Raw genomic sequence first — 15,969 nt, forward strand, 5'->3', positions numbered from 1 at the left:
GGGGGAGGTCATGTTAGGTCATGTGGCTGCCAAATATTAGTGGGGAGGATTTGCACAGAATCGGACAAAATCTGAAAAGTAAGGGTTTTGTGGGCATTTGGAAGGGCTCAACAAAAACAGGAGTTGGAACTGGGAACGGAAGCCTTTGGGTATTGGGTCTGTGAATGTAAAAATGTTAAAGCTTAGCACAATTGGTAAAATCACATTCATACGTGTGTGTCTTGTTCCATGCTATGCTTTTTTTTCTGCTACCATAGAAATGAGCCATCGAACCTCGGATTTCTCAAAAATTTTAAATACAGCTGAAAATCTCTTGCGTGAATTACTGTAAGTGAACTATTTCCTATTTTTAAATTAAACTTGTGATAGTTGCACTAAAATTGCCAAATGTGGAGACTTTTCCTTGAAGGTTCCTAGTTTGTTTAGATAGGCATCGGATTAAGTAATGGAGAGGATATCAGTCTTCCACTTGCCTAGTTCTTAAGAAATCTGTTTTAAGAAATAAGTGGAAATAACAGAAATATGTTCTCTGATGGCATGCAGGTGATCTGTATATTGCTGATTTGTACGTTACCTTATTTTACTAACATAATATTTATAAGAAATGACTGGTCAGGAGTCCCTTTCTTACATGTGCTGTAATGCTTAAAAAAGTTTCAAGTAGAAAATTTTTAGATCATGGATTAGGGTTAATGTTTTTATATCATGCATTAGAATTAGTGTACTATTCTCACAGTAGTTTTATATGAAAGGACCATACTTTGTTTTCTAAAGCTTGACTCCTTGTCACAGCCAGTGTGAGTAGTTGGAACAAGTAATTTTTGTGATGATGTAAATAGCTCCTCCACGTGCTCTGCATGTACAATGTACTGTGCAGTTGCATGTGCAAATTAAGAGTCTAAAAACTGAATTGTACTTCGAGAACTTTGTTGTGAAGCCATCTCAATTCAGAAATGTCATGAAGCTTGTAAGAGACAAAACTTCAAGTGAGCATTAGCTCTGCTGGAATACTGTTTGAGCCTGTGTGCTATGATAGAAGCTTCTCAGGAATGAATTTGCTTATAGTTTGGGTCAAAATTTGCTTATTTCCAGTAAACGTTTTTAAATCCAATATAGCACTATTCCTACTGTTTAGGTTCTTATTCAAGACCGGCTTTGAGGTAAGTTGGCAGGATTTGGTTTAACCTCTTTGAAAAACATCTACTGAAATAGCAGTACTCCTTCTCTGTAGGTTTGCAGTCAAATGTATGCAAGTGGTATGTGTCCTTTGTCTTTTGAGAATAAAATATGGTAATTTCTTGCTTGCAGAATTATACCAGAAAACTACAAAGTTATTTTCCTCCAAGGAGGTGGATCTGGTCAGTTCAGTGCAGTCCCACTAAACCTGATTGGCTTAAAGGAGGGTAGACAGGCGGATTATGTGGTTACTGGAGCTTGGTCAGCAAAAGCTGCTAAAGAAGCAGAGAAGTATGCCAAAGTGAATATTGTTCATCCGAAACTATCAGCCTATACAAGTAAGTTGATGATTACACATATTGATGTGAATGCTTGCTTTTCTGAATTGCTATAAAAATTGGCCTGTCTCAGCTATTGTGTTATTGAGCATTAACTAGTTAAATGGTTGACTGGCCAGCACTCAAAAACTGTCTGCTGCATGTCTCCACATCCATGACTAGGAGATTGGTTAGGTAGCCTCGTGGCCTCCACCAGGCAAGCATTCTGAGGTGAGAGTGACCGGGTTCCAGAACTTGAGCGGTAGGAAGGAGACAGGGAAATTATGTGGGCTGTCTGAATTATTTTATTTTTTAACTTAGATTTTAAGGTATTTGCAGGTATATGCTGAAGTAATTCAATTTCTTATGCATTCAGTAATAAATTATTACGAAATTAAGAAGGCATCTTACGTGTACTGGCCCAGGAGATGGGTGATGGGTGCTTTCTGTTACGGTCTTTCAGGGGTTCCCAAACACTCATCTCCTGACCATTTGTTAGTTAGCTCTGAAATAGGAAAGGCTCTTCTAACTTCATCTTGTAGAGCGTATGGACATGACATAATTTTAATGACCTGTGTACAAGGTCATTAAATTGACACTGTGTACAAGGAAGAGAGGTTATGTGTAACTTTTTTGTTAGAAAATCTGTTTCAGGACATTTTACATGTATGCTTTAAGTGGTCACTGGTTATAAATAAATAATTATTGGACTAGGGATATCTAAACTCTTCTGTTAATTGTGCTTTTATTTCTTTTCTCTGCTCTGTGATACACAATTTAAAGTCAGAAGAGTGGCAGCAAGGAAGACAAAGAATATTCCCCAAACCAGTTGGTGCCCCGATTACCATTTATATAATCTTCCAGGTTAATAAATCCCCTAAGACACAGGAATTATTTAAACCAATGACTTATTATAGGGGAATGTATTTGGCAGCTATAATTAAAGTAAGAGGGAATAAACAATGGGAGAGGCAATAGCAGCATATATTCCCCGCATCTTTTGGAGAAGAGGAGAAGAGAGGGAAACCCATTTGTTCTATGCAAAACCTGTTCTGTTTGGGCTTGCCAGTGTATGGCCTATTGACTGAGGCAAATTTTAATTTTGTAGATCCCTTATAAGGTTTAGATAAGAGACAGCTGGACACATACTTACTTTGAGAGGTCTAAAAATGCTTCTAGAGTTTCGTGTAAACAGAGATTCCAGTAACTTTACCAGTAAGAATTTGGATGCTTCAGTAGTTTCAAAGACATGTAGAAGATTCCGCCTGATGAAGATTCCTCAAGGAAAAAGGACTGAAAGTCAGATAAATGTTTGTAAGCCTGATGATGGCCCACCACAGAATACTGGGGATGTACTGATATATTTCTTCTGTGGATACCCTACCAGGAAGCTACAATGCAGCTTTTCACTTCAGGCTGAAAAATCATTCTGGATTTATACTTGAGGGTCTAGCCTTAAAATAAAACTGCGTGCCAGGAAAATTACATCTGTGTAGTGACCTTTGGTATTCTTTTTGTCTGTCTTAGACATTCCTGACCCAGGCACTTGGAATCTCAATCCAGATGCATCGTATGTGTACTACTGTGCTAATGAGACTGTTCATGGTGTGGAGTTTGACTTTGTACCTGATGTCAAAGGAGCAGTCTTGGTTTGTGATATGTCATCAAATTTCCTGTCGAGGCCTGTGGATGTTTCCAAGGTACAGTGCAGTTAAGGAGGGGGTGAAGGATGGAAGGAGTAGGACTCAGGAGAAGTGGGATTTACTAGTACTTTCATCTTCAACTGTTTTTGTTTTTTTTTCCTGTTCTGCTTTCCTTTGAGCAGGTGGAGTATATGATGCCTCTCGTGAAATACCAAACTGATTGAAAATAGTTTTGTCTATGTGTTTTTCACAGATTTTGTTTGCAGTAGTGTGCAAATGGGGACAAGTTGCCTTGAGAATCATTTGTGACTATTAAGTATTTGGCAAATTACTGGAAAACCTGTTGAATGAAGATACACATGGGATAACAATTATAACTGGAAGCACACCCTGAAATTAGAACTTCTGCTGGCATGTCCTTGACCAACTTACTTATGACATGTTCTCCAAACTGTTCAGTTGTATAATTCCATATAAAAATACTGGTTTCTTATTCAGTTAATTGATGTATGTTGTGATCCCTTCCTTTCTTTCTGTCAGTTTGGTGTGATTTTTGCTGGTGCTCAGAAGAATGTTGGCTGTGCTGGAGTTACTGTTGTAATAGTACGTGAGGACTTGCTGGGATTTGCACTGAAGGAATGCCCTGTAGTGATGGATTACAAAATACAAGCAGCAAATGGCTCTTTATATAACACTCCTCCGTGCTACAGGTAACTTATCCAGCTTTTTAATATCTGTTATTCAGGAAGTTTATGCATTACCATCTGCTATGCTTAGTGGAAAAAAAAAGTTTCAGAACAGAGTGTTGCTTGTCTTCAAGTAACTGATCTGCTAAAGGATTTCATGTGATTTTGCTGAAAATATTTGAAGTGATTGTAGTAGGCCTTGCTGCCCAATGAATGGGACTTGGACATAAAGGATGTAATATTTTTAGAACTAAACACTGTGTGCCATAATTTCATCATTGAATTTCAGGATCTAGTTATTTGGCTTAAACAAACATGACTCGAGCTGCTACAATACTAATGCTTCTAAGACTGTGAGTAGGTAACTGGGGCATTTAGTCTTGCTGCTTGAACACTCATTAGACTTCATTTAATTTCTACCTGAAACCACTGTCAGCAATTAAACCTTCATATCCATTTCTGCCTTCATGCTAGGAAATAATAAATGGTGTCATCATTATTAAATGTTTTTAAAATATAAAATATGAGATATATTTTAAAATTTCTTGGAACATTTCTAGTTCGAACTAAACCATTCACTGCAATGAGTTTTGAAATGAAACTAGAGAAAAGTTTTAAAAAGGGTGGTGTAGTCATTGCTTTCCCTTCTTTTCTAATAAGACTTTCCATATTTCTTTAGGTACTACCTCAGTGCTTTGGCTTGGGATTAAAAAATAAAATTGGTCAATCTTTGTAATTATTGGTAGCAGTCAAGATAATAAAGTAGTCATGTTATCAGGGAATTCATGTACGCATGAGGTAAAACAGACTATAGCTTGTTTTTTTAAAAGCAGTGTCTCTCATCTTCTGATACCAAGTTAGATGATACTTTGCTAAGGAATGCTTAGGCATTAAATTAGTAATATTTAGCCCTACTTAATATGGCACTTCTAAACTGAAATAATTAAAAATACTATACCAATGCCAACTAAAACAGCTGCTTTTTAAAAAATAAAATCTTAAGTTAGAAACTTTCTTTCCTAAAAAGTATTTTTGCAATATGTCAAAAAATAACTTCTTTTTTTTTTTTCAAAGTTTGCATCATCTCTTATCAACAGGAAATTCTGTTTCATGCTGACAATGTTTAACTGCAGCTCTTAGACTCCATTTAGTACAAGCCAGAGTTTGTGAAGTTACAGTACCTAAAAATATCCAGCAGATTTCATGTACACTGTATCAAAATGAGTTACAATGATTCCTGCACATAAAGTCTACCTTAATACCTTTATAATTTAAATTCAGTAGAATTTTGAGATACAGATTATGTTACTGAATCTATGTTTCTCATAGTGTGGCGCGTAAGGTGTGTATTAGTGGAAAGGCATAGACGTATAGTTTATTTAATTTATCAAAAGGAAAAGTTAATCCTGTACCTATATGTTTATTTCATATTCTGTTGCATAACTGGAATTTTCCAAAGCAATATGGCCACTGTAGAGTGGGTAGTACTGTAATGATGTGCTCCTGCAGCCATCTGAAGATTGCCTTACTGACTAAGTATAGCCACTATCATTAGGATTTGCATTTAAGAGAAAAATTAACCTAAATTTGCCAGATTATTCTCTTCCTCTCTGCAGTACACAGGCAGTATGAGCACTTTCTTCAACAACTGATAAAGCCTCTCTCTTGTAATTGATTATTTTCTGACTGCCAAGTCATGCATACCGTTTTGGACACTGTGTGCTTGCATTGCACATGCTGGGTTTCAAATCCAGCCATTCATGTTTTCCAAGCACAAAGCTATTTCCATTTAAAGAAACAAAGTTCTCAACACTTCTGCAGTGCTGCTTCTCTGATTTGAAAAGAAAAACCAAAATTAAGTTTTGCAGTCTTTTATTTAATTTTAACCACTGTGAATAAATTCTGAAAAGCAAATGCAGCTTCAGCTGTAATTCAGTGTCTTTCAAGAACACTAATAGAATAGTGGAGAACTAAAAGAATGGAAAATAAAGTTGGTCTAACAACCTTTCTCCTTTCTGACTGCTGCCTTGCTTTATTTCACTTGATGCTGCAGACTCAAGGTGGAGTATGCTCCAGAATCCAGAATGTAACGCAGACAGAAATGTTGGCATGGTGTTTGTCTATTTGGCTTGGTTCTAAGTGCCTGTTCCAGTTTTTATAAGGAACTGGCAAAACTTCTTAACTTCTTTTTCCTCTCTTCTTTTCCTTGCACTCTCTTAGGGTTTGTGGCAAACAGGCAGGAAATATTAACAGAATATACAACAGCTATTTCAGCAGGATGATAAGTTAAATTTAAAGGATGCCAATGGCTTTAACATTTTGGTGCTACAGCACTTAACTCTTTGACCCTGATCTACTTTGCTAAAATCTGCAATGCGTTTCCTATTTAAAAAAAAACACTAATTTCAAGCTCCAAGGGTTTGTTTAGCATTTAAAATTGCTCCTGAAACATTATTTTGGCTGACATGTAACATGGATTAAGGGTTTAATCTGGCTGACCTTTGTGGATGATTCCAGGCCTAACTTTAAACATTACTTGTCCAAAATTTTCACTTGAGGAAATGAAAGCACGAGATGAATGTGGCCTTGTGTACCTGTCAGGGGCCTAGGCAATTCTTCATTTAATGGGGCTGTTGGCAGCCTGCTGTCATAAATGTAGCAAGGCTGTGCTCTCAAATCTATAAGGTGTATTTGTAAAAGGCAGTCTGTAATCTGATTTATTCTACAGTCTTTCTGAAGTGTTCAAAGATTTGAGACTAGCATCCCCTGAGAAATTGGAAGGAGTGAAGTTTAAAACAAACTCCTGTTAGACTTGTGTTAGGGGAACTTGCAGGGTAATGTTCTCTGAGTACTCCCTTGGAATCTGTAATGAAGGGATAAAATAAAAGCAAATCTGTTGGAAAGGTGCCATAAAAACTTGTGAACAGTTTATTATGCAAAATGTTGTAGTTGTGGGAAATGTCTGAACTTGAACAAGCTGAGTTTTATAGCGAAAGCACAAAGGCAAAAGGCCTTGGGGACTTTTTTTTATGTTGCACTGCGTAACTGGCATTGAAATACTTGGTCTCGAGACGTGATTTCAGTAGGCTTCCAGGACCCTGCTTAAACTTGAATGGTAATGAATAATTAAGTGCAATACATTAATTATTTGTTTCATCAAACATCACTGTTCAGGAGGGGAAAATCATCTTTTTAGACAGAAATGGGATTGTAGGTTTTATTCTTAACAGTTGTGAAAACATGATTAGATTTCTGGCATTCTTACTTCATGTAGATTTGAGGTTTGTTCTTATGTCTTGAGTAGAGCAGCTGTACAGGTCTCATACTGTAACAAATACCTTAAAAATAAATATAACATCTCACAGTTAAAACTTTAATGTACTATTATTCATGTCTGTTTTTGTTTTTTTCAGTCAGATAAAAAGAAACAACAAATATTTTCTTTTGTTGCAGTATCTATATCATGGGACTGGTGCTGGAGTGGATAAAGAACAATGGTGGAGCTGCAGCCATGGACAAACTTAGTTTAATCAAATCACAGATGATTTATGATATTATAGATAGGTCTAATGGATTCTATGTGTAAGTTGTGTGTTTTCCCCTTGCTTTAAAAATTTGTTGTGCAGCTAAAGGTAAAGCATACCTTCAAGTTCATTTTTAAGTTACTTTTTCAATATACTGAAATTGAGGAGTCCTGAAATCCTAGAGATTATTTATGCAAATAATTCACTTGGTAACTCTCCAAGGGTGAGTTTTGTTCCAGTAGGATGTTATTTCCTGTTATCCTATACAAATCGCTTGAGAAGCCCTTAATAAAACACAGGAGCCTAGGAGACGTGTACTGAAAGCAGGTTGCAACTATTTAGTATGCTTACTGCATTTTTGAGAATTACAGGCCAAAACCGAGAAGGTGGCTGGTAAGAAGCTGGTAAGAGGAGTTCTGCATCATCTCCTTTCTAACCATCTCTCCAGAAATCAAAACCTCTACTCTTTTTTTTTTTTTTTTTTTTTTTAGTGCACTCAGGAAGAGTATCTGTATTAATTGTAGTCAGTTCTGTAACACTTGCTTGAATTAGTCAGAATGTAATCTGTGCATAAAAATCTGTGCATAAAGAAAGTATTTTGTTTTCAGCTGTTTTTGATGTTATTTAAAAACAGATTTGACAGTTTGTGTATGGATGCAAGGCTTTTTTCCTTGGACAGGACCCAAAATGTGTAGTTAAATCTTGGTGTTGTAAAAAGCAACAATGGTTTCAATACCCGTAAGTTCAAAAACTATCAAATGACAGACTGCAAAATATTTTCCTTTGTCTTCAGTATATAGTCAAAATTTGGGACCTAAATAACTTTAGAGTCAAAGTTAGGATAGAGAAATTAAATTTAGATTTTAAATTTAAGTTGGCCTCAACCTTAATTGGCAAAGATATAGTTCATAATATTCAGTGCATTCTGCTGATCCATTTTCATGATGGGAGCAACTTTGCCTTTGGCATTGCAATGATTAGAATTGTGATCTTACTTTATTAAAACCCTGAGGGCTTTTTCATAAAACGGTGAGCAAATCAAGCTTCGAAAAAACATTTTATGGCAAATAAAAAATCTTTGTTTTTGGCAAGTGGGCCTATAGGACTTGATAGGCAAATCCAGTGCAAGTAGGATGGTGAACTGGCAAATAAGGAAAGCAAAGAAAACTTCATTAAGTGATCTGTATGCATCTTGCATAGCAACACAGTTCAAGTCATTTTTTTAGTCACAGATCCATTCTTATCCATTCTTATTTGAAGCTGCCTTCCTAGTTGTAAGGTGCCACCCATCCATGGCATGCTTCACTGAGCAAGAGGTGTGACAAGCTTTTTGTGAATCGAGACTGTTCCACAAAGTGCTGTGTGCCATTTGCAGTTTGTTGCTTTCTAAAGACTCTGCACTACAGCTTGAGTTGTGTTAGATTGCCTGAATGGAAATGGGTCATCTTACATGGAGCATATATATATATATCCAAATGTGAGAATCCTTACAAGCATAGGCCTTTTGAAAGAGTGCTTTCCTGGTTACAGATGACACAGAGAACTTACATACGTTAATATTATGATTAGTTACTACTTAATCTGCACAAAGGAACCAATGGAGAACTCAACACCCCTGCTGCATACAAAAAGCAGTCCAACCTAAACTCAACCCACAACCATGTCAAAAATAGAATAATAAAAAATATTTCCTTGTGAATGTATGCAATGTATGCAAGAATTTACATCACAATTTTGGAGAATACTGTGGCTTTGTATCTCTTGTAACCAGAAGCACTAAGGACAAGTATTTAAATATTAAATGCTTCCCTCCATTTTCCCCTTATGTTTTGCCCTGCCATGTTTTTTCTGTCCACAATAATTACAAATGAAACAGAATCCATAAAACAAACACAGATTAGAAAAAAATGAAGAGTAATTTTGCTTTAAATGCATCTTAAATCTTCTGCTTTAGATTAAAGGAATATGTTGTGGCCACGTATGTAATGTAAAATTTGTTCTAGAGATCACTCTCCTCTCTGTGTTCATGATTCTTAATAACACCAAATAAGACATAGATAAGAGGGACTGAAACTACTAATTAAAGTCTCCAGTGGAAGCTTCGTTATACTGTGGTGGTTTGTTTGTTTGTTTTACCTCTGTTTAGGTGGGTCAAACTCAATTCTAGTAGCAGTTGTGGCCAGCAGAATAGAAATATCTGTCAGAGACAATTTTGGGTATGTCAGAAAGGCCTTCCACTTCTTATTACCATAATTATACTTTGTTGAAAAAAGGATGTTTGCTTTCTTTCACAGAAAGTAATGATTGCTTTAGTTACGGAACAGTGACTTTTGAGCTGGATGCAATTATTCACTTTCTGAAATTGTTTGTAATGGAAAATGTAAATTTAGCAAAAAGCAGGATAATCATTAATTTTGCAACTTTTCTAGATGTCCAGTGGAGAAGAAGAACCGAAGCAGAATGAACGTCCCCTTCCGCATTGGCAGCATCAAGGGTGATGAAGTCCTGGAAAAGAAATTCCTTGAGAAAGCTGTGGAACTTAACATGATATCTCTGAAAGGACATCGGTAAGTGCTGCACTGAGATGAATCCCCTTGCTGTGCAGAATAAAAAATTATTACAGCGATACAGCAGCAGGCATTGTGTATTGACTTACCAGCATTTCTTGCTTACAAGCTGTTCTTCATATTGGTTTGGGAGCACTGGGAATTGCAGTCTTGAGACTGTAATTAAAAACCGGTGGTGAATCAACTATAGTCTAGGTGTGATGGGGCACAGCTTTCTTGTTAATTCTGCCTTCTCTCTAGCTTGATTAACCTTTCTTGTCTCTGTTCAAATGCCAAAGAAGGTGACATTTTGTCAAATTCTGTCATTGCGTAAAGTCTCCATTACATTACTTATCTAGCTGATGGAAAGAATTCCTTCCCGTGTTACAGTGGTATTTGTGGAGTTAAAAAAGTTAGATTTTTTTTGATGTCATAAGGCTACAGTGTAAAGCTATAACAACAAATACTAAGTTGCTTTAGATTGCCTGCTTACCTTGAGTAATATTTTGCCTCTCATTCATATAAAATATGAATTTCTTTCTGTTCAGTTGGGGAAAAGTAACTGTAAATGATATTTGTCTTTTCTTGGCATATACAAAACTTTTTTTTTTTTCTTTCCTGTTTTCAATTCAGATCTGTGGGAGGAATCCGTGCCTCTTTGTATAATGCAGTGACTGTAGAAGATGTTCAGAAGCTTGCAACATTCATGAGAAGCTTCATGCAGATGCATCAGTCATAAATGCACATGTGTTAGAGCCATGCTGCACGTCTATCAAATAAAAGCTAAAGTGTTTGGAAATCACTGTGCTTATGCACAGACATAGCACACAAATTACATATTCTTGTAGTTCCAGTAGCTATTTTAGTTATCTGCATGGAATTAAGGCCTTCCAGGGGCTTGGCAGTCTTGGCTCCTATCTGAAGATGAAGATTATTAGACTGATCAAGATTGGAGCCAAAATTTGCAAAGCAACAGTCTTAATGTATAGTTAAAGCATTGTGAGATGCTATTGGTCTCAGTTCTGACCATAGACATATCACTACAATGCTCAGTTGAAACTTGTTGTTCTTTAATTATACATAAACGCAGAATAGGAATCAGTACTACTTTTTGGAATAAAAAAATCTCAGCTGTCTCTTGTTGCTAGTTAGAAAATGACTTCTTCAAATATACCTTGTTATCAGTAAATTCCTAAAGGCAGAATTTCTTACAAGTTTTCTATAGAGCTTTACACAGACTATACGACTGAACAGTGAGTGGCAAACTAACATTAAGTGTTCTCTAAGGGTGTCTAGTTAGTTTATCAGATGTTTCAGTAATAGTTTTCAGGAGTTAATATCTAGTTTCTGAACTTCAGGCCACTGTGTTCAAAACTTTGTTTCCCTGCATGAGTTTTTAGGACAGTCCCATGCAGTAGTACACACTAGTGACTGGGTCTTTTTTTTTTTGGTATTTCTACTTACTGGTTGAGACCTAAGATGCATGGACTTAGAATTAAATTAGTATATAATATGAACTGCATAGAGAAACTTATTTTAAACTTCAGTTTATTAACTTTGTATTCTTATACTGGAGTGTGAGTATTGCTGCTCCTACCAAAAACCTGCTTTAATTTGCTACCCTTGTGCCAATTTGGATTGCTGTATTCCACTCTATGAATCTGTGACTTTCTCTGCACTGACTTCTTAGTCCAAAGTGTCTTTCCTCTCTAAGTATTTTCTTTGCCTTCTCGTTGCTTCAGTTCTGTCAGCTTTTGTATGTGGGATTCTGCCCAGCTGCTGTAAATGAAAGTCTTGACTTCTGATTATTCCTGACAATACATCACACTTTAGGTCTATTTTTCTTACTTGAATCTTATGGCTTATTCCAGACTTTGATACTCTGGGGTAGGGGAGGAACTATGTTAATGCAAAGATCTTCAGAAGATCTTCTATGTAATACCCTACTTGGGTTACTTTTCCTTCTTGGCCTGTGAATTTGGTGCCAATTAATGTATTTTGATACTGGCTTCCTATTTTAAATTACATAAACGCTCTCTGATCCTATTATAACATTCAGTATTACTGCAACTGATTTCAGACTGCTGTGTTTCTGGTAAAGAACTGAGTCTTTTTGTTTTATGTAACACTGATACAGTAGTAATAATCTAATAATACCAATGATGGACTGCTCCTTTTCTTGTGAAATCTCACAGCAAATAAGGGGATAGGGGCAAGGGGTGACTTCCTCTTGTCATCATTTTATGACTGCTGTTAGGAGATGTTTATCAATGTAATGTAACTCAAAATAATTAAATAAAGTTGGTGAAGAAAATAAAATGTTTCACAGCATGCTGTGAAGCACAGTGTGTTTGAAGCTTTTTGTGGCAAAAGGGTGAGAACTCCATGCCTAGTATGTGTTAGAATTTTAGACTCCAGTATCATCCTTTTTCCTTATTAATGTTTCCCTCACCTATTATTTTTCTGAAAATATTTCATACAATTACCATGGAAAAAAAGACTGCACAATAGGCTTAAAGGATGCTTTTCATGCCATTCATGAAGATTTAACTCAAGTCTTATATTAAAGCTATTTAACATTTAATTAGAATTCAGTTTCCTACAGAGTTCTGTAGACTTATTTTCAACGTTAACTGTGACTTGAAAGTTAATAAATGATTCTTTGCTTCAAAAGCCTCTGAGCCTCCTATTCTCATTAGCAGGCAGAGTTTCCTGTGTGGTGACAAAAAAAAAAAAAAAAAAAAAAAAAAAAAAAAGAAAGAAAGAAAAAAAGAAAGGCTAAAATGGCTGTATGTGGCTGATCCATTGACTCAAAGGAGAACCTCTTTGCTTCTTCTGAATTGTGTTGAACACTTTGGCAATTTTTTTTTTTTTTTTTTAATTCACATGAGCAGACATTGTGGAAAAGCAAAATGTGGTGTTTATGATTTCACAAAAGGAGTTGCTAGCATTCTATTTAGTTTGTAATATAAAAGTCCCTAGTCTAAGGAGGGAGGAGGGTGGGTGGGAAAAGGGAAAAATGAAAAAAAGCACGATACCCAAAGAGGAACCTAGGTGAGAATACTTGAGTGAATTGGACGTCATGAGGCGCCATACTGCATCCAAGCCTAAAGCCCCCAATACAAGAAGGATGTGGAGCACTTGGAGTGGATCCAGAGGAGGGCCACTAAGATGATCAGAGGCTGGAGCACCTCTCCTATGAAGAAAGGTAGAGGGAACTGGGATTGTTCAGCTGGGAAAAGAGAAAGCTCCAGAGAGACCGTATTGTGGCCTTACAGTACTTGAAGGGAGCATATAAACAGGAGGGGGAACGGCTGTTTATGAGCATGGATAGTGATTGGACAAAGGGGAATGGTTTTAAACTGAGACGGGGAGGTTTAGGTTAGATATTAGGAGGAAGTTTTTCACACAGAGGGTGGTGACGCACTGGAACAGGTTGCTCAAAGAGGTTGTGGATGCCCCATCCCTGGAGGCATTCAAGGCCAGGCTGGATGTGGCTCTGGGCAGCCTGGTCTGCTGGTTGGCGACCCTGCATATAGCAAGGGGGTTGGAGCTAGATGATCATTGTGGTCCTTTTCAACCCAGGCCATTCTATGATTCTGTGATTTGCAAGTTCACCTGTGAGTGCTGCAGAACATGGCTGATGTCATTAGGATGTCCCTCTATTATTGTTGCTTGACTGTGAAAACTAGAAGTGCCTGAAGACTGGATGAGAAAAAAAAGTCATAAAAAAGGGCAAGGAGGACCCAGTGAGCTACAGGTGGTCAGCCTTGCCTGAATCTTGGGAAGAGGATGGAAAGCTCATACTAAAAACCATTTATAGGCGCATGAAGCAAAAGAAAATCATTGGTAGTTAGCATGGACTCACCAATAGGAAATCATGCCTGACTGAGCTGGTGGATCCTGGGAACTTGTGAGTATTGTCCTCCTGAACTTCACTAACGTTTTCAACCTTGTCTGCTGTAAGGTTCCTCTAGAGAAGCTGATGAGGTATGATAAGCATATAGTGAGGTGGATCAAAAGCTGGCTGAACTGCTGCACCCATGGGTGTTGATCAGTGTTGCGAAGTTTAATCAGAGGCCAGTAATAAGGGGTGTACCCCAGGAATGATACTAGATTGAGTCCTGTTTAACGTCTTTGTTAATGTTCTGAATTTGGGGTTAGAATGCTCCCTCAGCAAATTTGTGGATGGCATGAGACTGGAGAAGGGACTGGTGCACCAGAGAGCAATGCTGCCATCCAGACAGACCTTGACAGGCTGGAAAAGGGGGCTGACAAGAATCTCACTGTGTTCAGCTAGGAGAATGTCCTCTACTTGGGGAGGAATGGTCTTATGTACACGTATTTGCTCGGGACCACCTCACTGCAAAGTGGCTCTGCAGAAAAGGCCCGAGAGTCCTGGTGGCCACCAAGTGTGAGCCAGCAGTGTACAAGCAGGCTAATAGTATTCTTGGCTGCTTTAGCAGAGCATTGCCAACAGAGAGGTGATTCTTCCCCTAAATGCTGGTGAAACCACACCTACAGTTCATGTCCAGTTCTGGTACAAGAGAGTCATGGCCTTGCTGGAATAAGTCCAGAAGAGAGCCACCAAGGTGATGAAGAGACTAAAGCACCTCTCCTTTGAGGAGAGGCTGGGAGAGCTGGGGCTTTTCAGCCTGGAAGAGTCTCAGGACCTATAAATACCCAAAGGGAAATATGCAAAGGAGATGGAGACAGGACAAGTGGTAGTGAGCACAAACTGGAAAACAGGAGGCTCTTTCTGAGCACCAGGAAGCATTTCTGTGCTGTCAGGACGATGGAGAACTAGTACAGGCTGCCCAGAGGCTGGGGGGGGTCTCCTGCTTGGAAATAGCCAAAGGCTGCCTCTGACATGGGCTGGGGCACCGGTCCTGCTCAAGGAATGGGGTTGAGTCTGATGGACTCAGAGGACCCTGCTAACTCAATGAGTCTGTGATTTCCATAGCACAACTGTTGTACTATCTCCAAGCCTAGCACAAAATAATGAAATAAGAATTAGAAGCTAGTTTGGCATGTCCTTATTTGTCTAGATAATCCTATTGGAAGAAAATGATTTATACGAACAGTGATGCGGAGAGTCCTGCTCCATTGTCAGCTGGCACTTTGCATATTCATATTTTTCTTGTTTGTGCTTAAATTAAATTTTGTTTTTCTTCTCAAAGTGTAAGTGGCTTAACATTTTAAGATGTACCAGGAGAATATGCTTGGTTGTAAAAAATTTACGCCTCTTTCTGGCTTTGAAGTAAATGTTTGGAGTGAAACAGAAAGAAAAATTAAATACGTTTCAGAAGCTGATAGACTGGAAATTGTTAATGTATGCTGAAAGCATTATTAGGTCTGGAACTATATCAGTATATGATTAATATTTTCTGTACTTCGCTCTCTGGATAAAAAATAAAATGAGGGTGAATCTCTTCATATTTGATGGGAGTGTACATAATTAAGAAGGGAAATGTTACAAGGTTTTACATGTCATCAATCACTTTAATTGGAAAGCAGTAACCTCATTTCTATCTTTAATTGGACTCTTGATAATTCAGAACCAAGATTCATGACAGCCTGTGATAAATTGGTCTCTTTCAGGCTAAAGAAGCTAGGAAGTTATAATTACCCATGGATTACTGAATGATTGGAGGACCTTGATCAAAGAGAAGCAATGAGATTTGTGGAAGACCAGGTAGATTCTGAGTATGATTTATTTATTTATTTATTTATTTTTAAGTGGCTAAGGAATAAATGTCTGTTTGATGTGACAAAAACCAAAGCTGTATGGTTTCTGAAATCCTAGAAAATTCAAATTCAATCTCCTGCCTTTGCAACCTGCATGAAAAGTAAAAAATGAGTATTTTATAAGTGGGTTATTTACAGAACGGTCTGAAGAAAATATGAGAAAGGTTGCAATTTTCTAAATTGTTATGAAAGGAATTGCCATTAATCTACTTAGAATTTGTACCATAATGAATAAATCTGAGTTCACAGATGTTTTGACATGATTCTTTGCTTTAGTTCCATGATGAAAACCAGAGTCATCTGTGAGCTTTATTACTAGAACTAGTGTT

The 15,969-nt window shown here is 37.4% G+C and overlaps 1 protein-coding gene across 1 annotated transcript in view; it reads left to right on the top strand.

Annotated features, from left to right (window-relative positions):
• Window positions 1-12,565, top strand: part of PSAT1 (phosphoserine aminotransferase 1) — a 15,935-nt gene extending 3,370 nt beyond the window's left edge. Inside the window, exons 3-9 of the mRNA XM_042877471.1 lie at window positions 258-327; window positions 1,309-1,514; window positions 3,021-3,193; window positions 3,677-3,846; window positions 7,276-7,404; window positions 9,776-9,913; window positions 10,526-12,565. Coding sequence (XP_042733405.1) covers window positions 258-327; window positions 1,309-1,514; window positions 3,021-3,193; window positions 3,677-3,846; window positions 7,276-7,404; window positions 9,776-9,913; window positions 10,526-10,631 — 992 coding nt within the window. The 3' untranslated portion in view covers window positions 10,632-12,565. The remainder of the gene's footprint in view (window positions 1-257; window positions 328-1,308; window positions 1,515-3,020; window positions 3,194-3,676; window positions 3,847-7,275; window positions 7,405-9,775; window positions 9,914-10,525) is intronic.
• The last annotated feature ends 3,404 nt before the right edge of the window (window positions 12,566-15,969 follow it).

This window comes from Lagopus leucura, unplaced genomic scaffold, assembly GCF_019238085.1.
Source record: "Lagopus leucura isolate 7727_CA_CO unplaced genomic scaffold, USGS_WTPT01 Super-Scaffold_100018, whole genome shotgun sequence".
Taxonomy (NCBI): Eukaryota; Metazoa; Chordata; class Aves; order Galliformes; family Phasianidae; genus Lagopus; species Lagopus leucura.